Source organism: Diaporthe batatas (genome assembly GCF_019321695.1).
Source record: "Diaporthe batatas strain CRI 302-4 chromosome Unknown Contig00003, whole genome shotgun sequence".
NCBI lineage: Eukaryota > Fungi > Ascomycota > Sordariomycetes > Diaporthales > Diaporthaceae > Diaporthe > Diaporthe batatas.
In genome coordinates, this window is record NW_025408550.1 from 4,247,142 (window position 1) to 4,272,324 (window position 25,183).

The 25,183-nt window shown below is 44.0% G+C and overlaps 6 protein-coding genes across 6 annotated transcripts; 4 read left to right on the forward strand and 2 right to left on the reverse strand.

Moving 5' to 3' along the window:
- Window positions 1–6,662: 6,662 nt before the first annotated feature.
- KVR01_002385 (uncharacterized protein) lies at window positions 6,663–8,924 on the forward strand (the record flags this gene model as incomplete). The annotated part of the gene is made up of 4 exons (XM_044783674.1): window positions 6,663–7,230; window positions 7,292–7,457; window positions 7,654–8,022; window positions 8,270–8,924. The coding sequence occupies 4 exons, from the start codon at window positions 6,663–6,665 to the stop codon at window positions 8,922–8,924; spliced, it is 1,758 nt and encodes a 585-aa protein (XP_044647400.1).
- A 390-nt stretch (window positions 8,925–9,314) lies between these two features.
- On the reverse strand, window positions 9,315–11,044 carry KVR01_003722 (uncharacterized protein; the record flags this gene model as incomplete). Its single annotated transcript, XM_044791817.1, has 7 exons — window positions 9,315–9,483; window positions 9,556–9,764; window positions 9,826–9,944; window positions 10,005–10,023; window positions 10,258–10,361; window positions 10,424–10,652; window positions 10,748–11,044. The coding sequence occupies 7 exons, from the start codon at window positions 11,042–11,044 to the stop codon at window positions 9,315–9,317; spliced, it is 1,146 nt and encodes a 381-aa protein (XP_044648737.1).
- Window positions 11,045–11,421: 377 nt separating this feature from the next.
- Window positions 11,422–13,393, reverse strand: KVR01_003525 (uncharacterized protein). The gene is made up of 7 exons (XM_044781973.1): window positions 13,153–13,393; window positions 12,503–13,081; window positions 12,295–12,425; window positions 12,209–12,238; window positions 12,019–12,135; window positions 11,775–11,952; window positions 11,422–11,692 (listed from the first exon to the last, which is right to left on the reverse strand). Exons 2-7 carry the CDS (start codon window positions 12,729–12,731, stop codon window positions 11,559–11,561), a joined length of 819 nt encoding a protein of 272 aa, XP_044648540.1. The 5' UTR covers window positions 12,732–13,081; window positions 13,153–13,393; the 3' UTR covers window positions 11,422–11,558.
- Window positions 13,394–13,707: 314 nt separating this feature from the next.
- KVR01_002318 (uncharacterized protein) lies at window positions 13,708–14,759 on the forward strand. Its single transcript, XM_044783644.1, has 2 exons — window positions 13,708–14,281; window positions 14,338–14,759. Exons 1-2 carry the CDS (start codon window positions 13,790–13,792, stop codon window positions 14,470–14,472), a joined length of 627 nt encoding a protein of 208 aa, XP_044647333.1. The 5' UTR covers window positions 13,708–13,789; the 3' UTR covers window positions 14,473–14,759.
- A 1,196-nt stretch (window positions 14,760–15,955) lies between these two features.
- Window positions 15,956–19,915, forward strand: KVR01_003486 (uncharacterized protein; the record flags this gene model as incomplete). Its single annotated transcript, XM_044782039.1, has 5 exons — window positions 15,956–16,822; window positions 16,888–17,082; window positions 17,141–17,512; window positions 17,743–19,565; window positions 19,635–19,915. Exons 1-5 carry the CDS (start codon window positions 16,443–16,445, stop codon window positions 19,913–19,915), a joined length of 3,051 nt encoding a protein of 1,016 aa, XP_044648501.1. The 5' UTR covers window positions 15,956–16,442.
- Window positions 19,916–21,642: 1,727 nt separating this feature from the next.
- On the forward strand, window positions 21,643–25,127 carry KVR01_003244 (uncharacterized protein). The gene is made up of 2 exons (XM_044787004.1): window positions 21,643–23,956; window positions 24,009–25,127. Exons 1-2 carry the CDS (start codon window positions 22,389–22,391, stop codon window positions 25,114–25,116), a joined length of 2,676 nt encoding a protein of 891 aa, XP_044648259.1. The 5' UTR covers window positions 21,643–22,388; the 3' UTR covers window positions 25,117–25,127.
- Window positions 25,128–25,183: the final 56 nt, after the last annotated feature.

Here is a 25,183-nt window from a genome sequence, read left to right on the forward strand (position 1 = left end):
AATATAAGTAGTATATTATTATAATAATTATTTATATAATTATTAATATAAACTTATATAAAATATATAAATATAAATAAAAATATTAAAAAATATTATTTATTTTCTTAAAGTTACTAATTAATTTATAAAAGTAATTAAATATTAACTTAATTTAATAAAAGTTTTAAATTAAATATAGTTTTATTTATTATTATATTATAAAAATAGTTTAAAACTTAAAGCTTAACTTAAAAGGAGAAATATTATTATTATCTTTTAATAATATTAATAATTATAAAGAAGTTAAAATAGTAAGCTCCTTCTAAATATTCTCCTACTTATAATATTTTAATATAATTACTTATACTTTTAAATTAATTTATTAACTTAAATAATAACTAATAAATTTATTTTTAAGTTATAATAATTAACTTAAATAAACTTATAGTTATTTTTAATTAGTAATAAGTTTAAAAGATAATAAATAATCTTTATAATAAGTTAATTCTATTTAAAACTAATTTATTTATTATTTTAATAATTAAAGATATTATTAATTTAATATAACTAACTTTAAAAATTAACTCCTTTATTATTTTAAAGTATAATTATATTTAAATTTTAACTTTAAAATAATATTTAATAATATAATTAATAACTATATAAAGAGATATATATAATATAATATTAATATTAACTATTTAACTTATAATAATATTATAAATATAATTATTTATATAAAGATTATTCTATATATTATTAAAATATTTTATAAAAGGTTTTTCTTTCTATTAATATTAAAATTTTAAATTAAAATAGTTAATTTATATAAAATATATTTATAATAAAACTAATAAACTTTTATTAAAAATCTACTATTTAAAAGCTTATATTTAATTAAATAATAAAAATTATTATAATTATATTTCTATATATAATTAATAATATAAAAATATAAAAAAGCTATTATTTTTTATAATATATTTAAAGGGTTATTTTTTTATATAAATATTTATTAATTTAATTCTAAGTTTTAAATAGTTATATAAAGGCTTTAAAAGTTTATAAACTTTTTTTAAATATTATTAATAAATCTATTAATAAAAGTTATAAATATATTATTAATTTAATATAAACTATAATAATATATATTTTTCTAATCTTATTATTTAAATTAAAACTATTAAGTTATAACTTTAAACTTAAAGATAAAATACTTTTAAAGAAGATTTTAAAATAATAATAAAAGTAATATATAGTAATTTAAAAATTATCTTTAAAGTTTTTATAAAAGATCTTTATTTTATTAATATTATTAATAGCTTTTTACTCTTTATAGTTTAATATTAACCTTTATAAACTCTTTTAATAAAAGTTAATAATAAAGAAAATTAGAAAGATATTTAAATATTTAAAAGTATAGTATAAAGATTATAGCTTATTTTAAATCTAATTTTAAAAGAAATATATACCTTTAAAGGTATTTAAAAACCTAATAATTAAGTTAAGGATTAAATAAACTTTAAAATTATTACTTTTAAAGACTTTTAAACTATAATAAAGTTTTAAGTTTTAATTAATATTATTAAAGTAATTAATAAAGAAGTTACTTTTTTATTTATTATAATATATATATATATATATATTAAAAGTAATAAACTAAAATTAATTATAAATTATAAATTATTTATTATTTTATAATAAAGTATATTTAATTTATATTTTTATATAATATTATATAATTAAAGATTTATAAACTTACTTTCTTCTTTAAGTATAAATAAAAGTATAATAAAGTTAATAAATACTATTTATTAATTTAAGTTATTAAAAGATATTAATTTAATATTAAATAGTTTAATATAATTATAAATAAAAACTTTAATACTCTTTTAAATTTTAACTTAAGGAAGGTTACTTAATATTATTAAGTATATTTTAACTAACTATATATAAAAATAATATAAATTAATATATACTATTACTATATTTAATATTATTATAATATTAAAGTTATTATTATTATTTACCTTTATATTTATAAATTTAATAGTTAAATTTATTATAATTATATTATTAATTTTAATAATTATAATATTTTATTAATATTTTTAACTTTAAAAGTTATATTAAATACTTAAAGTTAATCTATAAGTTTTAATAGCTTAAATAATTAGTAATAAAATATTAAAATTATATTTTAATAATTAAATAATATATAAATATCTTTCTTTTAAAAATATAAAAAGTATTTAAATTAAAGATTAAATTTTTTAAATAAAGTATAATTAGATTTATATCCTTAAATAAATATAAAAGTTAATTAAATAAAAAGTTTATATTTTAAAAATATTATATAGATAGCTTCTTTAAAGCTTATAAAGGCTATTCTTTTAAGTGATTAGTTAGTAAATACCTGTCTGTGATTGGCTGAAATGTGGGATTGTTGTTGTACTTTGTGTGGGATTGTTGTTGTACTTTGTGTGGGATTGCTGCTGTACCTTGTGTGGGATTGCTGCCGTACCTTGTGTGGGATTGTTGTCGCCCTTTAATAGTTATAGTTGGCTTATAGTTGGTAGTTAGCTGTAGGCTTTTTAGTGACCTTCTTTTAGTAAATATTGGGTTGTGATTGGTTGGAAGTGTGGCGGTACTTTGCCCTTGCTTGCTCGCTCCGTTTGCTCGTTTTGGCGGTGTGCCGCCGCTTTGGATCTAGATGAGCTAATTAGAAGTTAAGGATTAACTAGGGCTTGTGTTAGTTGGAAGGCTTAGTTAGTTGTGTGGGGAAATTGAAGGAAGTAGTTTTAGTTAATTAAAGGCTTTAAAAAGGGAAGTTTTAGCTTAAATTAGAAGTATCCCTTTTATATACTTATTAGAGGGGTAAAGTCCTTAAAAGTCCTAATTTATACCTTTAATTCTTTAGTTAATTAGGGTTTAAGAAATATAAAAATATAATTATTAAATTTATAAAAATTTAGGCTATATTTTAATATTATTTTTTTAATAAACTAAATATTTAATATTTTTTAATGTAAATTTTTAGGTTATTATTAATTTTTAATTTTTAAAATATTATAAGATTTAGGACTATTTTTAAAAGAATAGTAAAGTTAATATAATACTTATTATATTTAAATTACTAGCTATATATTAGTTAAATATTAATAAAGATATAAATTTAAAAGAAATATTACTCTTTAATTTAAGTAGGTTTAAAGTTCTATTAAAATATATTTAAAATATATTTTATTTTATAAAGTAAAGGTTAAATTCTTTAAAAATCTTTATATTATTTATATTATAATAAAACCTATATATATTATTCTTTATATTAAAGTTAAATTAATAATAATAATAATAAAGATAGAAATTAATAATAACTTTAAATATAAATTAAACTTTAATACTTTTTAATAAAGTAAACTTTTCTTTTAAAAGGTAGTGTTTATAAGATTATTATTTTAAATTAGGTTAATTTAAATAAGTAAAAAGAGAGAATATTATTATTAAGTTTTTAATTATAGGGATATTATATTAGAATTATATATAATATAAAGTTTTAAATTATAAGTTATATTAAAGATTAGAAGTAGATTAACTACCTATATTAAGTTAATAGTTATTAATTCTTAAAAATAGTATTATTATAGTATTATTATTATTATTATTTAAAAGAGTATAAGTATATTATTAATAGTATTTATAAAGGTTTTCTCTCTTAATTTAATAAAACTTTATTAGTAAGAACTTTTAAGATAATTAAAATAGATTTTAAGAGTATTTTTAATTTAAAAGTTAATATTATTATTTATATTAATATAGAATATATAGATATTTAAGTTTAAGTTATTATAAAATTATATATAATATTAAATATTATAAATATTATATTTAAACTATTTATTATTTTATTAAAAGAATTATAATTATAATTTAAAGTTTATATTAAGAAGTATTACCTTTTATTATTATAAAATATTTATATTATTAAAGGTAGAGTTAATCTTTTATTAGTTTAATATAAAATATAGTAAGTTTATTAAATAGTAAGCTATTAATTATATATTACTTATTATTTAATAGTATATTTTAAGATTTAATTATAACTATAAAAGAGTATTTTATTTAAAATAAATTAAATTTTATTTTAAAGTTATTATAAAGTTAAAAAGGATAATAATATTAATAAATATATTATATCTTTACTAAAAGGAATAGAATTCTTATTATAATTTTTATTATTAAATTATATTAAATTATTAAGTAATTAAAATATACTTTAACTTTATTATATAAAAGGAGTTAGTGATTTTAAAGGGTTTAAAGTTATATAAATATTTAAGAGAATATCCTTTTATAACTATTTAGGTTAAATATTTTAAAACTATAAACCTTAAGGTTAGAGAGCTAGAGAAGGAAGAGATAAAGTATAAAAATAGATATTAAGGATTATTAAGTTAAGAATATTATTTAATAAAGTTAGTTTCTTTAAAGAAGGATAAAATAATAATACTTTATTATTTAAATAAAAATATAATAAATAATATATATTAAATAATATTTCTATATTATAGAATATTAATATAAAAATAAAGACTTTTTATACTTTATAAAGTATATATAAGAAATAAGTTTATACTTTATAAAATATAAAATATATTATTATTAACTTATTTTAAAGAATATTATAAATTAATAATACTAATAATTTATAATAATCTATCTACTTTATTTATTAATAAAGTAGTTAAAAGATTTAATTTTATTATAATTATAATACTTTTAAAAATACTTAAAATCTTATCCTTAAACTTAGTATTACTATTATTATTCTTTTAAAAATAATAACTTTTAAAGTTATTATTATTATTTTTATTATTTAAAAGGTAATAAAGATTTAATTATAATAGATATATTATTAATAATTATTAAAACTTTATTAATAAAATTAATAAAAAGATTAAAAAATAGAGATATAAATAAAAATAAAAAAGTAAGTTATTAATAACATTTTAATTAATATTTTAAAAAGATAATATTAAAAATAAAAAATAATAATATATATTAATAAATAATAAATAAACCTAATTATTATAATATAAAATTTAAATAGCTAATTAAAACTTAAAGTTATTAAATATAATAAAATTAAAATTATAAAATTTATATTTAATAATTTAAATTATAAAATAACTTATAAAATAAGGTAGTTAATAATTAATTAAATTTTAAATTATTTATAGTAGAATAAAGAAAGAAAGGAAAAAAAGGAAAAAGAAGGGTAAGATTATTAATTAAGTTATAGAGGTTTAAATTAATAAACTAATAGATTATATAATAATTTAATAAAATAGTTTTTAAAATTTTTATATTATTATTTAAAAATAAATATTTAAAGATATTTATTTTATATTCTATTTATTAAAATATTAATATTATTAATTATTATATAAATTATTACTTAAAAAGTAATATTATTAACTATAATTATTATTTTTAAAATTATATAATATTTAATATTATTAAAATTATTAAAATTAATTTTAAAAATATAAATATATATTATTAATTATAGAATTTTTATTTTAATAAATATAGATATAAACTATTAAAAACCCTTTAAACCCTTTATTTATAGTATAAAGTCTATAATATTAAGGGCTTATAGTACTTAATACTTATAGTACTTCTACTTTAACTTACCTTATACCTTATAAAGTATATAACCTTTTAAAGTATATTTTATAAAATATAATAATAATTAAAGTTAAATAAAAGTAAAAGTTACTTTTTTAATATTATATAATATTTTATAATATTATTAATAACTTTTAAATATATATAATATATATAAAAAATATATTAATTAATTAATCTATATATAAGATTTAAATTCTAATTAATCTATATATAAGAAATATTTTATTAGATTATATAGTAATAAAGAAAGCTTTACTTATTATTACCCTTTTACTTTATTTTAGGATAACTCCTTGCTACGCTTAAAAAGACAGCTGTTAAGGCCATTCCGTGCGAGGTAGAGGACTACCCTGACATCACGGGCACAGCGTTGATCCCTAGAAACACGAAATCCCGAGACACTGGCTACGTCCGATGGCAACTAGTATTTGTCTCCGACCTTAAGTCCATGCTTGGAAACCCGGGGCGCTTTCGGCACGCGGCAAAGGCCGATGCCGAGCGTACCAACACGAAGTGGGTGACATAATTAGGTCTCCTATTTGCTGTGGTGCCTGCTGGCCACCTTAGCGGTGGGATCTGCATCCCAGTTTACCCACTTCAATGTGATATCCTTTAGTCGTTGGTGAGAAATTATGCGCGTCGGCACCGAAAATAGTGGATTCGGAAGTCGGCCGTGAGGCCGGTCTAGGGTGCGCTCTTGTGTTGAGACCTCGCCTACACCAGTCGTTGGTCGCTGTTTCTTTCCCCTTTCCTCGAGTGAAGAGGAGACCATGAACTCCATCTGGTTTTGATTTGGAAGCTGCACTTTTGTCCGGTCCAACCTTGTATTCAAGGCATTCACATCCACGAGAACCTGCCTTGTCGCTTGATTTATTTCGACACGGTGCCATAATCTCTACACTTGCTATAAAGGCGAATTCGAATGTAAAACTCGCCAGACACCCTTTCAGACGAATTACCAGTTGTCGGTGATCGGAAGCCCAATGAAGGACGCCAATGGAGGTGGGGAGTGTCCTTCATCATCCCCATCGTCAGGGCCTGCAAATAACGGGGCAGGGGCGCAAGACTATGAAAACATGACCACAGGAGAGCAGCCATGGAACTATCTGCAGCATGAATCATTAGAGGATATCGAGGCCGAGAAGCCAGGCTCGCCTACAGATGATGATTCTTCGAGCTCATCAGGGTCCATCTTCGAGGACGGACGATCGACATCCTCAGGACGTCCCGAGGTTACAAGAGCAGTCAGCCACGTCTGTGACGGTATTGAAAGCCGGCATGATGTCGAGGCCGCCCTGCCACTTGAAAAGCAACCGACCCCGCGACACCTAGCAGACCCGAATCTCGTAACCTGGAATACGGAGGACCCGGAGAATCCCAAGACTTGGGAGACACGTCAGAAATGGGCCGCAGTATTTGTGGTGTCGACATTCACTTTGATCAGTCCCGTTTCGTCTACAATGACTGCACCGGCATTGAACTCCATTGCCAATGAACTGAAAATTACAGTCGAATTTGAGAAGCAATTGTCACTCTCCATCTTCGTCCTTGGTAGGTTTCCCAGATCATGATCAGATTGAAGATTCTCACCTGCTGATAATATGTTCCCTAGCATATGCGATTGGTCCACTGCTTCTAGGACCTCTGAGCGAACTGTACGGCCGCGTCATCGTCCTCCAACTTGCGAACCTCTTCTATCTGTTCTTCAACCTTGGTTGTGGGTTGAGTCGCACAAAAGTACAGCTCATAGTATTCCGGTTTCTTGCCGGGTTCGGCGGGTAGGCAGCTTGTGTATACGTTCTTTCAATGTTACCCCTTCAGTAACAATCATGCCCTCTTAGCCTATATCACAAAGGCTCCAGGGGCTGCAGGTTACAAGACACGTTACAGCCACCCTGTGACCACTCTTTACTGTCTTGTCTTGACATGAAGCTTCTAATTCACTTTCTTGGTGGCTGACTCTCAATGCTATAGGTCTGCTCCTCTGGCCATTGGCGGTGGAATTCTTTCCGATTTATTTACCGCAGAGGAGCGAGGAAGAGCAATGAGTATCTATAGTCTTGCCCCTCTTCTGGGACCTGCCATCGGTCCCATCGCGGGGGCTTTCATTTCCGAAAATACTTCGTGGAGGTGGATCTTCTATTCTACGACAATAGCCGACGCTGTGATTCAATGCGCTGGGCTCTTCCTTCTTCGGGAAACCTACACCCCAGTGCTGCTGCGGTGGCGCAAGGAAAAGCTCATAAAAGAGACCGGAAACATGGACCTACACACCGACTTCGATGACCCGGACAAGACTGTTGCCCGAACATTGGCTACAGCTTTTGTCAGGCCATTCCGCATGTAAGCAGCTTCTGCACACAAGTTCACCCCTTCAAGAACAAACACGCCTCGCTTTCCGGATATACCACAATGGCTTCAGGAGATACAGGTTTTACCTTGTTTCGTTCTTGTTCTGTATACGTCCGAACCATATACGGCGCCTTTATGCAGTGGTAAAAGCTACAGTTTTGAAGACAAGCCATGTCTTTTTATGGCCCTCTCGCCGCTAATTCTCTGTTCCTTTGATGGCTAACTCTCAACCCTGAAGGTTATTTACACAGCCTATCATCCAGGTCCTCGCTCTTTACATGATGTTTCTCTATGGGATAATGTATTTAATCCTGAGCACCTTTCCGGGGCTGTGGGACTCATATGGGATGAGCACTGGAATCGGTGGGCTGAACTATATTGCCCTCGGCCTCGGATTCTTCCTTGGAGCTCAAATCTGCGCCCCCTTCCAGGACCGTATTTATGCCCGTCTAAAGAAGCACTACAACGTAACAGTTGGGCGCCCGGAGTTCCGAATCCCTATGATGGTGCCTGGGGCCATTGTGCTGCCCGTCGGCCTCATCATCTATGGCTGGACTGCTCAATACCGAGTTCATTGGATCGGGCCTGACATCGGGGTTGTCTTGTTGTCCATTGGAGTCATTGTCGGTTTCCAGGCCATCCAGGGGTTTCTGGTGGACTCTTACACGAGGTACGCTGCAAGCGCTGTGGCTGCGGCGACGGTACTGCGCAGTCTTGCTGGCTTTGGATTCCCACTCTTCGCACCCAGCTTATATGCCAAGCTGGACTACGGCTGGGGTAATACTATGCTTGCTTTCATTGGCATTGCGATCGGCTGGCCTGGGCCAATTTTGCTCTGGAAGTATGGGGAGAGATTGAGGGAGAAATCTACTTTTGCAGCGGGGCCAAGATGATGATGGTGTGGACTATTATGTCACCTGGGCATATCACACGGTGTGTACCACTCTGACAATAACTTATTTCACATCGATTATTACCTGATGTTAGGACAGAGAGCCAGATCATCCTGAGCTACGTGCAGCCACTCCCTTCCATGCCATGTACACCACCAGCCTCGATGTAAGAACAAGTTCCTACCGCCCCTGCGGCAGTAGAGTTATGTGTGGGCTGAAGTGAGATGTTTCTCATGTCAATATTGTAACAAGGATGCCTCTCGGAACACGAAACTGATGCGGTATGAGTACTGCTCGAGGAGTCAAGCCAGCCTGTGAAGTCGACGTAGGCAATATTGGAGACCAGCATGTTTGAGGTACCAGCAAAAGAGCCTAGCCACATACTCCACGTCAGAATTTTGATGTCATCCCATGGGATATCCCGGGGAGGGATGGTGTGAGATACGATTCTGGACTGGACAGATACGAACCATTGTTGCCCGAGTTCTGGCTGATGCTAGGGCCCGCAGCGGCCCCTTCGATGTAGAAGTTTTCGAAGAGTATGTTCTGTACAACACCCCTGGAGTATATTCTCAGCGCCTCCTCGACGAATTGGTACTTGTCTGCCCAGGCGTGCAAGGAGGTTGCTTACCACCCTCCACCTCTCGGCAGGTAGTCGCTCTCATAGCTGTCTTGGGGAACCAGCTCGCCGACCCAAGTCTTGATATACGCCGAATTATGCATGTCGTTGTTGTAGGTGAGTATTTTAGCATCTTTGACAACGACATTCACCACTGAACTGTCTTCGAGGTACTGGCCTAGGCTTCCGATTGCGACGCCATTACCACCATGCACTGTTACCTAACGGAGAGAGTAGCATGTCAGCTAAGTAGGGATCGGTTTCTTGCTGGAAGAGATGTACATTTTGGATAAATATGTTGTACGACCGAGGTTTGATAGCAATAGCGTCGTCGCCTCCTTGGTAGACAAAGTTTGTAAGTCTGATGTCGTAAGCGTCCATAGTGTCGAACCCGTCCGTGTGTAAAGTATATCGTCAGCCCTATATGCTCGTGTGTAACCCAAACCTAGGGCTGAACTTATTTTGAACCCAATTGTGTCCCTGAGCAAAGTTTGCGTTAGTGGATTCTCAGAGACTTTAAGTCTGGTTCCGAGAGACGTGACACCAAAGGCAACTCCAGCAAGCCTGGCCTATTTCTGATCCTGGCTTATCGGAAGACAAATATTTTGTGACGGGTCGACATCTGTTGTGATACGTCCAAAGTACCTAGGTATGGTGTCCCCCAACAAGCTGATGAATAGAGAATGGGAGGACAGAAGAATGAGGGTAGCTTACATATGGAGCATCAAGCGCGGTATTGTTCACATAAATATCATCGAACCACATCGAAGTCCCGTTCATGATATTTACAGACCAAAGTGGACTCTGAACCACAGAGACTGTGTAACTTGTTTAGTAGAATTTGGGGATTTGTGCGGGGATATGGCACTCAACAACTCACAGTGCTCAACAAGGACATCAGAAACATTCCAAAAGACGAAAGGCATCGGTCTTCCCGGCTGTGTATCGCCTGCTTCGGCGGTGTACCAGGTGTTACCACTCCCGTCGATCTTGCCAATTCCGTAGCCATTGATGTGAATCCTCTCGCCTGAGATGATGAAACCCGCGGCGTGGTTCTGAAAGGGTATCGGGTAGGAGTTTGAGCGCCAATAGTCCAGGTCGTCCGAGAACTAGTATGTGAAGTTGTGTGACGTGAGCACATCTCAATCAAAAGTCCGGGCTCACACAAATTGTCTTTATTTGAGAAGCGAGAGGCAAGACATACCAGCCAAATTCCTTTCCAGTCAATGGTGACGTCGTAGATTACAGGGTTTAGCTTGGTTGCAATGTAAAAGGTTGAACCCTCTGGGAAGACCACTGTTCCGCCGTGATTGCACGCCTCGAATGCTTCGAGAATCTGAGGTACATCGTCTTCATTATTTCCAACTGGATCGAGTGTACATGTCTTTCCCGAGTCGGCTGGGCTGCGAGGAACAGACATCGACGCAGAAGCACCCTCTCCCAGCACTGCGGAGCCGAGGCCAAGGAGGGTTAACAGAATGGCACCGGTTTGGCGGATCATGATGGCAATTATCAGAGGAGGAGTTGGGATGGCCAGTAGGTATCGCAGATATATTTGTTGTCAAGGTGACTGAATACATATGTCTACGAGGTTTGATTTTCTTCATCACACTATGACGGCATTCGATACTAGAGCGTGCCGAAGCAGCCGTTCAGCTGCCCACTGCCCACGCGTAGAGTATGGACTCACCATTAGTCGTAATTTCCCAGCTTACTTAATCTGACCTGTCTTGATTGGAGGCAAAATTGTATAGATTGCGGTGAATCTAAGTTGAAATCTGGGAGGAATGCCAGGGGTTGGCGCCCCGGGATTTTACCAGTACGCACAAGTGCTGTTCGGGTGTTGCATGCGGGGAAAGCGGTGGAGGTCAGGAAAAGGTTTAGAGTTCTCGCTACGCTGCCAAGCAACCGAGAAAGCTTCTTCGTGCTCGGACGAACGCTATTTTCCGGGCTGGATCGTCCCATGCCCCCCATGCAATGGTATACGACCAAGGCTTATACGACCAACCCTTGTCCTAACTGTGTTGGAACCGCGGGGCGCGCTTCTCCAAAAACGCAGACAACCCCTCTTTGCAATCATGAGTGCTGAATGTCGCGTAGTACAAGGCCTTCTCATGGACCATTCCGGCCTCAAGATGCGAGTTCTCGGCTGGATTTATGAGTGGGTCGGTCAGCAACCTTGAAGTGTCGGCGCCGTCGGCGCCGTCAGCATGGGGATGGGCGGTACTCACCTGTCAAGACGGCCTGTTTTGCAGACGCGACGACAGTTGCAGACAAGGCAGCAATCCGCCTGGCAAGTTTGATCGCTTCCTCCTCGACGTGGTCCTTTGGAAACACCTTGTTGACAAGACCAAGGCGCTGCAGCTCGACGGCAGGGACCGAGTCACCCGTCAGGATGAGCTCCATGGCCTAGTTGGCCGCATAAGTTAGGGATCAAAAGGGAGAGGGAGAGTCAGGGGGCGTGTGGAACTCTACCCTATACTTGCCCAGGGCTCGTGCAAACCTCTGGGTCCCCCCAGCACCGGGGATAGTGCCGATGGTGATTTCTGGAAGCCCAAATTTGGCATCCTGGTCGGCGTAAATGATATCGCACTGGCCGGGTTCCAAGGTTGGCAATCAGCACAGTCTCTGGCGTGACCAAAAGATGATCACAGGCACCACTCACCGCCAAGGCAATCTCACAACCACCTCCAAGCTGCTCAGGGGTCAGTCTCCCGGGGGTTTGGTTGGAGGAGGAAGGATGGTACTGACAGCGAAGCCAGTCACGGCGGCAACAGATGGTTTTGAGAAGCGGGCAAAGGCGTCGGTGAGGTCCTTGAGGAAGCCCCGCTGATGTGCCTCAGCAGTTGAGATGCGGACCAGCTCCTTGAGGTCCATGCCGGCTGCCGTGGACGGTGGGTGATCAGCATGCGTGGCTTCATGTGGGTGTGGTGTTGGCGTCAGAGCCAGGACTACTTGCCAGAAAAGGGCGCGCCACCTGGGCTGCCGGTGACGACGAGGGCGCGGACGTGCTTGGCTGCGTCGAGGTAAGCCAAGGCTGCGACCATGGCATCGATCATGGCCTGGGTGAAGGCATTGCGTTTCTGCGGGCGGTTCAGTTGCACGACCGCGACGCCGTCGTCATCGGCCAGCACGTTGAGGTGCTCGGTGCAGAGGTGGGCGATATCTTGCATCACAGAGCCAGACATGTTGATGATGGAGTCGTGATGATTTGTCAGGGCAGGATTTCAAATTCCGGAGCTTTGGTTTCCAGCTGGGCAGAGTGGGAAGTTGCAGAGTTGCCCTTTTCAACAAAGCACGAGTGGGCGGGCGTGGGCGGGCGTGGGCAGGAGGTGGCAGCAGGTGGCAGGAAGTGGCAGGAAGTATTATGCAGTTTCAGAAAGAGGAATACTGGTCCGAGTGCAACGGGGAGGAGGAGGAGGAGGGGAGGCGCACATGTGAGGGCGGCGAGGCCAGCGAGGCCGTCGATGCCGGCGAGATATGCATGGTGCAGTCAGTATCTCTGGCGGCCCGGGTGAGGACCAGCATGATGAGTTAGCTAGGAAGGTAGCTGAGCATGTATGCACATATGTGCAGGAGGGTGCCGGCAGGAGTGTTGCGTCAACTTACATGTATGTATTATCGCCATGTATTATCATCAATCGGATAGGGCAGGTTCAGAGTTGAGACGGCCCCAGCAACAGCGCCGGCGTGGTTCAAACTGTGGTCAAAGCTAGTTTCGCAACCGGGCAAAGGCGCGCGCGTGAGGTTGTTTCGTTCTTACTACTATGTAGTATGCACTGATTAATGCGTATAGTCAGTCTCTACATCCCGAAGGCATAGGGTCGTGACAGCGACGATCACACCCGACGGCTCCAGGGAACTGGCTGGCAGGCTGGCAGGCTGCTGGCAGGGGTGGGCCTGGCAGCCTGCCAGCCCTGAGGCCCTCGAGCTTCCGCAGTTGCTGGATTGGGCATCTTGGCGTCCACTGTCCCAAGCCCGCCATGCCTCGCCCTCGCCCTCGCCCGCCGTCCTCCTGTTGCTTCTGTTGCTCCTGTGCAGTGTCAGCCTGAATGACAAACCTCTGACCAACAGGACCGACAGCACAAAATCAAGGAACTTGGTCCTTTTCCTCCTGCGCCGCATGCACCTCTCGTCTCCCGTCTCCCGTTCCGCCCACACGTGCAACCACCTCCGTATTTTGCCCTGGCCATCCCTGATCCTTCCTTCCCCTTGCCAATAACCTTCCCCTTCCCCGGATCCCGGAATGCCATGGCCCTCAGGGGTCCCCCAGGGGTCCATGGGAGCACCCAGGCGAGTGTGGCGTGACGTCAGCCCCAGCGACCAGCTGCCGCCTTCCAATCCAGACTACGCCTCATGTCTATCTATGTCTATCTATCAACCTGCCTGCCTGCCTGTCCGCCCGTCCCTGGAGCTTCCTTCCACATGCCGCCACGACATCGGTGATCTCTGCGCGCCCAGTTCCTGCCCCACGTCCCATATCACCGTGGTCCCCGGCTGTTTGACCAGACGTTCCCAAACCATCTTGTTCGTCCGCCTGGCCTGCCATGCAGTCTGTGCCTGTCTGCATCGATCGATCGATGCAACCGAGAAATCACCATGTTGCTTCTCCTGGGCCTCCTCCGGCCTTGCTCCATGCTTCTTTCCTGCCCGGCCTCGCTGCAGCCATCTTGGCCTCCATCCCACAGCGTGCCAGCGTGCCGGCGTGCCCACGGCGGAAAGGCGCCATAGATTTCGAGTATGAGTACAGACCTGACGAGACCTGACGAGACCTGACCTGCGACGTCAACATAGGCATGTCTGCATACGCACCTCGGGCCCGCGTACGCCGGTGCCACACCATGTGACAGCGACCCCGTATCGACAGAGGCTGATGAGCCCTCGGTGTGCCCAAGGATCGTCTCTGTGCTGCCACGGCCGCAGCCATAGTACCGTAGAATAAAAACAACTTAGAACGGCCATCGAGCGCTTACCATGTCCGACCCCCTCCGCTGCCTGTGCCGGTCCAGGGGCCCCATTTCCGCCTGCGGAACCTGCCAGCCATGTTTTCTTGTTTCAATACCCGCTGTTCCGCTCGCCAGACACCCCAGCTTCCTGTCCACTCGGCTCCTGGTCCCGCCTTGCATCAATTGATGTGGCCTGCCCCCATGGGTCCACCCTAGGTGCGCTCCTCCTACCCCCCGCTTGGCGGCCAGACGTCGGGACCTTTGTCCTCCGGGGACCATGGTCACTTAATTTTCCAGCCTCCGTCTTGTGCTTACTTGCTGGAAACGGCATTTGCCCCGGCAAGAACAGATGAGTATCCGACCCTCGATTCGTTAGAGACATGACCCGGTTATCTTGGCATCCTAAGCGAGTTTAGCATCTTCATGTGGTTCTCTTTTTATGTATTTTTTGTATGGGAAAGAGGAAAAAAGAATAATTAAAGAATGAAGGGATCATTTAAGTATGATAGCAATATTTAAATGTTTCTTTTTAAATAAAAATAAATAAATAATCTACTACAATGCAAGTATGCTTTTTAAAATAATCGGTCTTTTGTTTTATACATTCAATGTTATTTTCACATTAATACCGCTAGGTGACCTTTACCTAACCTTCACGCCGTGTCTGTTGATGCATCTCAGATGCGCGTATTTAGAGGGCATGGCACATGCCCCGTTGCGACGCTACCGACCACGCTGGGCAACTACAGTGCTGCCGGGCAACGTCCCAATCATTGGAATCGATTCTTGTGAACTTCCAGAGCCTTGTCGGCGTCGATCTTTATGCAAGGCATGGACAGCCTGGCCGTGGTATCGGGCTGCAGTGCGACATGGACCGGGACAAGCTACTACATAAGAGAGGTGAAGGCTACAACTAACCCTCAACCTTCCTAATCCGTGTCATCGTGGGGGTAAATTGCGAACGTGTCCTCGACCCAATGCACAGAAGTGGATGAAGAGTTGCACATACACACCCTCGATCAATACCACAGTTGCTGAGAGATAGAGGCGACTGTTGCGCTTGTTTGAGACCAGCCATATACGGATGGGCCTGTTGTGCGCCCGAAACATGTGAAACTCGAGGTCGTGGAACTCACACTGCACGGCTACGTACCTAGGTAGGTATTCAACGGTTGGAGTACTTCGCCAAGACAGTAGCACAACAAAAGAAAATTATATCCTAATAACCCTAAATTTCATATACTAGTATTTTATATATAATAGAAGAATCTAATCAAGCCTTCTTCTTTTTTAAAAAAAAAAAGGGAAAGAAAGAAAGAAAGAAAGAAAAAGTAAGTTTAGCTTATAGTAAGGTAGATAAGTTTAGATATGGCGGTTTTTGATTACGTTATATATACAGATGTAGTTAATGTGCCATCACTATTCTAAACCCCGTCTGGGAATGTCGCTAGTCCTTGTCATGCATCCCGGTCGTCACAATGCCTCCCCCGTACAAGTGATGCAAGGCTTCGGGTGCCATTGTAGCACAGTGCCGTTGACCTCTACCGTGAAGGTCATGTAGCAACATGCGACTTTATGCACGAAAACAAGCTCGGCCAGATCACCAGCTCGTGGTCTCAAGTGCCACTCGCCTCCTCTGACTGGTGGGCCCGCGGAAGGAACACCTCCAGCCATCAGGAGGGTTCCGTGGCCACATTGACGGATTCGGCAAGCCAACTGCTATATAAGACGTAGACATGGCCCGCTGTCTAGAGGGAAGGCTCACTGGGAAATTCCAAGGAACCTCTGGTGTTCATCCCAAGGCATTGCGACTCTTTGCTACGCATCAGAGTGTTTGTGTGAACCTTTTCTCTGAGACTTCATATCTATTCCACCTCAGGCCGGCTGGAGACGACCTCATCACTCTGACAACACTTCCCCCCTTACGGCTACTAGTACTCTACACTGCCCACCATGTCGTTTCACGCGACCTCATCTCTCTCAGAAGGGGACCAAGTCCTCTTTAACAAATACGGAAAAGGACCAACAGTTCCCCTTCCTCATACCACCATCACAGACGCATTCCAGGCAACTGCCGCAGCGTACCCGTACGCTACGGCAGTCCGGGAATGCTTCGACGCCGAGAGAACTTGGACATACGCCGAGTTGGACGCACGCTCCAACGTGATAGCTAACTATCTCGTTCAAAATCATGGAGTGGGCCCCGGCCAGAGGGTTGTCTGCGTATATTCTAGGTCAGCCGAGATGTGCGCCTTCATCCTTGCCGTCTTAAAGTCGGGGGCGCAATATGTCCCGATCGACGGCGCTGTGATGGTGGAGGATAGTCTGAGGCAGTAAGCATAGTTTTGGCCCTGGAAATAACACGCATGTTTCCCACGGATTTCTGACATACTCGCAGCGTCATAGGTGACTCGGGGGCGAACGTCGTGCTTTGCTTCTCTACCTTCAAGGATAAGGTTGAGAGGAGCATGCCAGTTGGGAGCTCTGCCAAGGTCGCCGCCTTTGACGCCGCAGACACAATCTGGACGACTGGAGACACCCGGGGGTTGAATGTCAATATTCGGCCGCAAGATGGCGCCTATGTTATTTACACGTATGTCCCTCCCAGTATTACGTTAAATCCGGTGGTGGAGACTGATTCGACTTATTAGATCTGGCACAACCGGGAAGCCAAAGGGCGTGGACTGCAGCCACATGAACCTCTGCAATACCCTGCTCAACGAGCCAGGCAAGCTCGGCATCACGGTTGGCACCCAGGTTGCCTGCGTCCTGATGCTGAGCTTCGACCTCTGTGCCTGGGAGATTATTGCGACGTTGATGAACGGAGGCACCCTGAATCTGCGAGGGCCCTCCCGTAGAGGAGGCGACCGCGAGATTTGGAATGCATGCTTAAGCCGCGTCGACGTTGTCATCAGCACGCCAACTGGGGCCCAAAAATACTTCCCCAAGCGGTCCGAATTCCCAAACATCAAAACGATCGTCGTGGGAGGGGAGCCTTGCCCAGTCTCACTTGCTGAGGAATGGTATGTGCAACTTTTCTTTTGCTGCTAGATTACATCCTACTTCTCACCTCAGCCCGTCTCCAAAGAGACCTATGAGCATTTTCATTATGCGGAGTACATTTGGTGTAGCCAAGCACCGGTGTTCGCGCTATGAAATATGATGTTCACAACAAATACGCCTTGTCCGTATTTGATCGACCAATTATTTCAGATTTTCGATCAGTGGCAGTCTTACTTACGCGTAAATACAGGTCTCCTCACGTCAAGTTCTACAACATATGTGGCCCTACTGAGATTACGATCCTGAACACTGCTCAACTCCACGAGCCATGCACAAAACTCACTATCGGCAAGCCAATTCCCAACACCAACGTGTACATCTTGGACGACTCGCTGAATCCCGTGCGGATCGGTGAGATTGGCTTGATGTGGGTCGGAGGACTCAGTGTCTCCAGGGGCTATGTCAACCTGCCTGAGCTTACAGCCCAGAGATACCAGCCAGACAAGTTCGCGAGCGACGGCAGCATGATGTTCAATACGGGGGATCTTGGACGCTGGCTTGGAAACGGCGAGCTCGAGCCGCTGGGCCGCAAGGACGACCAGGTCAAGATCAAGGGATTCCGCGTGGAACTCGACGGTGTCTCTGCCACCATGGAGTCCTTCCCAGGCGTCGAAAAGGCGGCTGCCATCAAGATCGGCGAGCTGCTCTGGGGATTTTACAGCGCCCCGGGCATCGTGGACGAGGTTGCTCTGAAGGCCCACCTTGCGACGCGCCTTAACCACTACGCCCTGCCTTCCAAGCTTGTCCATATGACGGCTATGCCAATGACCCCCGGTGGCAAAATCGACAAGAGAACCCTCAAGGAACTCGGTGCTGCCAAAGAGACCGAGGTTATCAAGCCACCTCAGGATATCCCGACGCCACCACCCACGGTATATTCGCAAGAGACAACAGTTGGGCTGTACAAGCCGGAGACCGTGGAGAAGAGCCTCGAGCGCGGCTCGATCACGGAGATGGAGAGCGTCAACGAAAAGGAGATAGAGCTACCAACCAAGAATGGCTTCCACGGACAGAGGTGGTTCCGCCACAAGGCCCTGTCCGCTTACCGGAAGCTGTTCCTCGTTATCTTCAGCATCAACCTCATCGCATTCATTGTTATGCTCGTCAACGCGCCGAGCGAAGGTCTACCGGTCAACAACCTCGCCACCGCGGTCGCAGCCAATCTCCTGGCGTCGGTACTCTTCCGCCAGGAATACGTCGTCAACTTTGTCTTCTGGCTCGCAACTCGCTGCCCTACCTCTGCACCGCTCTGGCTCCGCCGCCACCTCGCCCGCTGCTACCACATGGGTGGCATTCACTCGGGCGCCGCGGTGACAGCCACGCTGTGGTGGGTCGTCTTCTCCTGGCAGTCGACCATCTACTTCGCCCAGGGCAGTGAAAAGTACCCCATCAACAGCGCGACAGTCGGACTCACCTTCACCATCCTGATACTGCTTAGCTTCATCCTCGTCATGGCGTACCCGACGATCCGCCCCAAGTTCCACGACCAATTCGAGTGGACTCACCGGTTCGCAGGCTGGACCACCCTCGCGCTTGTCTGGGCGCATATTGTCGTCTCGACCGCCTCTCTCACACCGGCGGGCGTCCCACTGGGCGGCGAGTTGCTGCGCAGCCCTGCGATCTGGCTGGTCACCCTGACGACGCTCTCTATCGCGCTGCCGTGGCTTCGACTGCGCAAGGTCAACGTCGTCGTCGAGCCCCTGTCGAAGCACGCGGTCCGGCTGTACTTTGACTTCTGCACGCCGCCTCCCGGCCGGGCTGTCCGCATCACCGACAACCCAATGAGGGAGTGGCACGCGTTTGCCACGGTGACTGTTCCGAACAAGCCGGGATTCAGCATCGTTGTCTCGCGGGCTGGTGACTGGACCGGCCGCACGATCGAGAACCCGCCCACGAGGATTTGGACTCGTGGCGTCCCGGCCTCTGGAGTCCTGCGCATGGCACCCCTATTCAACAAGATCGTGCTGGTTGCCACTGGGTCGGGGATTGGACCTTGCCTGCCAGTAATAATGGGTAAGTCTTCTCCAAGTCAAGGCATCCATATTTCGCGCAAATGAGATAAAGTGCTAACACAGACAACAGCAAAGAAAGTGCCTTGCAGGATCTTCTGGTCCACTCCCGCTCCAGAAAAGACTTTCGGCCGCAAGATCATCGATGCCATCTACGAGACTGACCCCGAAGCAGTGGTGTGGAACACGCGTGAGCAAGGGCGCCCCAACATGGCGCTCGAGGCATACAAGCTCTACAAGGCGAGCGACGCCGAGTGCGTCTGTATCATTAGTAATGGCCCTGTCACTTCGAAGCTGGTGTATGACCTCGAGTCAAGGGGGATACCCGCCTTTGGCCCGATCTGGGATTCATGAGTGTGCAAATGTCCTTGGGGTCTGATCAACCGAGCGGCGTTCCCTTGACCTTTTGTGCTGTTTTCGTGGTGGATGATTGTTTTCGCTGCTGGATGAACATTTTCCTAGGCTGGACTTGGTAGCAGTTTCTTATGTTTGCCATTTGTCTCCTTTACACGCTCTTTGGCAATGACTTTGCGTCTTTTTGACTGATTTCAGGATGCTTACCCGGCCGTCTCTTTTCATTACGCACACGATCGGGCGTACTTAGGTTCCTAGAATACCTGATGAATGATAGATTTCCCTGCTCTTTCAATATCACGTTCGTTATTATAACCATACTCTAGCGTGGCTTTGAACATGGGCGCTCCCGACTGTTGCCAACATTGAATTAACGTTTCAAGGTACACGAGGAAGTGAAGATATGGATGACTTCATTCAACGAATGGGCTGATGCCAAATGCGTGATATGCTGTTTAACATAATCAAAGCCTTGAGCTGTAGAATCGCATAATGATGGGTGAACAATTGAGTGATGACCCATTGTAAGAAAACCACATTCTCTAAAAAGTTTAGGACCTCAGGATTTTCGGGTGTGCATGTGCAGACATTTTCCGTACAACTCGATTGGCTAGGAGCCCGAAGTGTTTCTGATAGTATACCTCGGGCTAGGTATGTGATACTTAGATACTTAAGTACTTGGATACTGAGTTGATAGTGGCAAATCACTCAATCCTGTGTAATGCATACTAGTTTGTGGCTGCCCAATAGTCCCCACAACCATCCATTTTTAGCCAAACCACATAATGTCATAGGTATATGGCTGCCATTGAAGTTACAACGTATCTTGTATTTACAATACTGGTAATTTTTGAGGCTTGTCCAGGGAAATTTGCCCCTAGGTTTCTGTGCGAGCTTTCTGGCGCAAAAGGGCCAGGATGCACTCTCATTCACTTGGTCTTGCGGCTGTACTCCGTACAGGCCTTCTACATTGATACCTTGGTACACCCTGAGCACATGGTTTTTATTTTAGCTTGTTTTGAGATAATTGATGCAATAAATCCACACATGGACCTATCATTTCGACTGAAGCTCTCGCATTGGATTGAGGTAGCTAACTATTTCCGCGACGTGCCGCTGGCAGATGACTCCAGATGTCCCTGCCAGTGATGGCCAGCAGACGGCTCGAGCTAGAATAACAAGGCTCTTCTAATGCTGGCCTAGGTCTGGGTTGTTGGAAAAGATAATAGGGTTGTGATCTCTCATGGGGCAATGATACGGGTACTAATAAATGATAGTGACTGCAACATACGATGGCCCCCCACCGCCCTCCTCCACCAACTTTGAAATTGTAAGGAACACGCAGCACATGAGCTTACCTAGATGCTTGTTTAAGTACTTACTTAGTCAATGGGTATAAGTCACCCAGCTGCTGAGGTGTGATACTGCATATCAGTGAGGACCATGACATCAATTGACGGGAGCACTTATTAAGAATGGGACCCCCACACCACCTGACCACTAACGGGGATTGGATTTCACAGCGACCAGCCGACACACCCACAGATTGCGGGTGGGCAGGTGGGATCAACCAAGCCGGGACCGGGGCCCCACAAAGAGGTGTGGCGGGGCGCATCGATTCATGCAAGCCCACCTCAGGTGCTTGGGGCACTCGCTCGGGGTCTTTTAGGTTGTGGCCTTATCTCGCGTGTCAAGTGCGTCTTATCATCAACAACAAGCAGAGTGAGACCTCGGGAGGCAAGCACATGCTGCCTTGCTGATCATCAGGGTGAGACTAAACTGGACGTCCCACCTGCCTGAGTGCTGGACTGGACCGCAGCCACCTGCTGCCCGCCGTCATATCGCTGCCATTGGCGTGGCGCTCACGTCTCGCCGCCCGCCTGCCCGCCCTGCCCGCCCTGCCGTCCTGTCCAGCACCACATCCACACACACAGCACGCACGTCAGGCTTCGTTCGTCCCCGTCGACGGCTGGGCTGCAGATGTGCCGGGATTGGGCGCCAGAGGATAACCGGGCGTTTGTAGCGCCCGTCGCAACCCACCACCGCCTCGGCACCGGCACTGGCACTCGCCCAGGCCCTCGCCTGCGCTTGAGCCCGCAGGCCCGTCAATCACAGCCTTTGCTTCCTTATCGCCCATCAGCCCAGTCCTCCCACGCTGTCCTGGCAACTGGGGACCTGGGCTCGCGAGATACGGATACAGATATAGTGCTTGCAGAACGGCCCCTCTTTTCCACCTCTGACGCTCCGCAACTCAGATCGCACGTCCCGTCCGGCTCCTGCTCTCGGTGCCTCCGGTAAATTTCACGACAGTCTCACCTGATTCGACCCGGGTGGGTCGGATGCTGACTGATGCCGGTGCCGGTGCCGCGCCGTGCCACCGTCCTTCTTCACGTCTGCTCCGTACCAGCCGCCGTCGCCAGCCCAGCCCGTCTCCGCCCTCGAGCCACGGCTCTGGGCCCCGAGAGCATCCGCAATGGAACCTCAAACCCCTCAGCTGGCCCTTCAGCCCCAGCCCGCCGCCCCAGCCCCGGACGCCGCCCCACCTCCGCCCACCAAGAAGAAGTCGAGGAGCCGGAATGACCCGGCTAACCAGAAGCGCCGCTGTGTCAGCACTGCCTGTATCGCTTGTCGCAAGAGGAAGTCCAAATGCGACGGCGCACTGCCCTCCTGTGCCGCCTGCGCCAGTGTTTATGAGACCGAATGTGTCTACGACCCAAACTCGGACCACAGGAGGAAAGGCGTCTATCGCGAGAAGATCGACAGCGCCAAGGCCAGGAACTCAACCCTCCAGATCCTCATAGAGGCTATCCTCAACGCTGCCGAGGAGGATGTCCCCGAGATCACGAGGAGGATCCGCACCTGCGACAGCCTGGATGCCGTGGCAGAGACTATCCTGCAGGAAGACTTTGCCAACAAGAACAGTGACGACGCTCAGTTCGATGACCAGTACACCACCGACCAGCCCGTCGAGGGCGAGCGAGACCTGGCCAGGAAGATGGGCGAGCTCCGCATAGAGAACGGCACCATCCGCTTTATCGGCGGCACCTCGCACCTCATCTACCAAGGCGACCCCCATGACACGCCCGCTGAGCCCGAATCTGTCAGCCTCCAGACGAACGAGGACCCTGTCACCAGCTGGTCTGAGGTGACCAAGGACAGGAATTTGGTCATCCACCTGATGAACATGTACTGGAACTGGCACTACCCGTACTTCACCACAATCTCACGCAAATTGTTTTGGCGAGACTTCCTCAAGGGCAAGCCACGAGCCTTACCAAAGGGCACCATCTACTGCTCGCCCCTCCTGGTAAACACCATGCTGGCACTGGGCTGCCACTTCACAGACGTGCCGGGCGCCTTTGCTGTGCCGGGGGACAGTCGGTCCAAAGGTGACCACTTCTTTGCCGCCGCCAAGAAAGTCATCATAGACAACGATGAGTACGAGAAGCCCAAGCTGGTCACCGTTCAGGCCTTGGCCTTGATGTCCGTACGCGAAGCGGGCTGCGGGCGCGAGGCCAAGGGTTGGGTCTATAGCGGTATGAGTTTCCGTATGGCCCAGGATATCGGCCTCAACCTTGATGCTGGGGCAATTGCTTCGGAAAACGGACAGATCAGCGCCGAAGAGATCGATGCCCGCAGGATAACATTCTGGGGCTGTTTTCTCTTTGACAAGTGCTGGTCCAACTACCTCGGCCGGCTACCACAGCTGCCCAAGAACTCTTACAATGTACCAAAATATAACGTCTTCCCCGACGAAGACGGCGGTATTTGGTCGCCATATGGGGACGGCGGATTCGATCAGGCCCTCAGCCAGCCGGCACGGACCCGTGCCGTCGGCCTCCAACTCTCAAAACTATGCGAGATCAGCAGTGACTTGTTAATCTTCTTTTACCATCCGAACCATATCGGCAGGTCAAGTGGGAAGTCGGTTGAGCTGAAGAAGCTCAGTGAGCTGCACAGGCGGCTGGAAGACTGGCGCAAGGAGCTGCCGCAGGAATTCGAGCCCAAGGATGGCCAGCTACCGAATGTGATATTGATGCAGTAAGTTATCCCGTCACATCAGCCGGAGCTACTGCTGATTTTGAATCCGCAGCATGTTCTATCACCTGCAGTATATCCACCTCTTCCGGCCATTCTTAAAGTATAATCCTGCCACGTCCCCTCTGCCACCGCACGTGTCTCCTCGACGCATATGCACGGCCAATGCCGGTTTCATCTCGAAACTGATGAGGTTATACAAGAAATTGTACAACCTCCGGCAAATATGTAACATCGCGGTGTACATGGTCCACTCTGCCTGCACTATACATCTGCTCAACTTACCCGAGAAGACTGCGAGGAGGGACATCATCCATGGCGTGAAGCATCTGGAAGAGATAGCCGAGGACTGGCTGTGCGCGAGACGATCGCTAAGCATCATCAGCGTCCTCGCCAGGAAATGGAACTGCGAGCTGCCAGATGAGGCAGCCGTCATTCTTCGCCGGACTGATGAAAATTACGGCTACTTGGGTACAGGAGATGTGCCATCGCCTAACCCGGCCATGATGCCATCCGTAACGCCTTCGCCTCCGTCGTTCCCCCAGTCACCAGCACAGCTCAAGAACAGCCCAGGCCGGCTTGATACCCAACCATCACAAATGTCGCAGGACGCGACTGCGGCCATGTCGCCCGACCTGATGTCAACCATGGGCATCGGGTCGATAGCACCGCCCGGCGTGCAGCCTCGCCAGGGGCCAGCTTCTGCCTCGGTCGACCCCGCCAGCAATCCCGGCCTTGCCTTCAACAGCTCGTGGACCATGCCAGGTGTTGGCGCGCCTGCCCTGCCACGTTACCACCAGTCCTACGCGCCCGTACAGATTACCAGCAGCGGGCAATCGGCACAGAGCTCAAGAACTGCGACGCGCAATCCCACGCCAAATTCGGTCTACGCCATCGACGGACAAGACTGGTTCCTAAAGGACGGCATCAACTGGCAGCAGAACTTTGAGGGCTGGGGCATGACCAGTCCGACGAACAACAGTGCAAACAATAACAATAATAGCAATACCAGCAATACCAACGGTGTTGGGGCTGGGGCCGGCGTGGCTGCTGGCGATGTATTCATGTTCAAGGGTCTGCAGGGAGGCGACTTGGACATGGGAGACAGCTGGGATTTTGACAGCTCCATGACGAATCTGGATCAGATCCCGGGGCTTGACTGAGCTACTTGCGTCCGAACGGAGTTTCGAAGTCTGTTATTTGCCGAGCCCGGAGTATTGTTTTGATTCT

What these genes read in the sequence shown, in the direction of transcription:
- KVR01_003525 (XM_044781973.1), bottom strand. Translation starts at nt 12,731, where the DNA reads ATGTCTGGCTCTGTGATGCAAGATATCGCCCACCTCTGCACCGAGCAC. An exon ending in AGGTGGCGCGCCCTTTTCTG is followed by an intron (nt 12,426 to 12,502) that starts GCAAGTAGTCCT and finishes CGTCCACGGCAG; the next exon opens with CCGGCATGGACCTCAAGGAG. An exon ending in GAGCCCTGGGCAAGTATAGG is followed by an intron (nt 11,953 to 12,018) that starts GTAGAGTTCCAC and finishes GCGGCCAACTAG; the next exon opens with GCCATGGAGCTCATCCTGAC.
- KVR01_002318 (XM_044783644.1), top strand. Translation starts at nt 13,790, where the DNA reads ATGCCATGGCCCTCAGGGGTCCCCCAGGGGTCCATGGGAGCACCCAGG. An exon ending in AAAGGCGCCATAGATTTCGA is followed by an intron (nt 14,282 to 14,337) that starts GTATGAGTACAG and finishes ACGTCAACATAG; the next exon opens with GCATGTCTGCATACGCACCT.
- KVR01_003244 (XM_044787004.1), top strand. Translation starts at nt 22,389, where the DNA reads ATGGAACCTCAAACCCCTCAGCTGGCCCTTCAGCCCCAGCCCGCCGCC. An exon ending in CCGAATGTGATATTGATGCA is followed by an intron (nt 23,957 to 24,008) that starts GTAAGTTATCCC and finishes TTGAATCCGCAG; the next exon opens with CATGTTCTATCACCTGCAGT.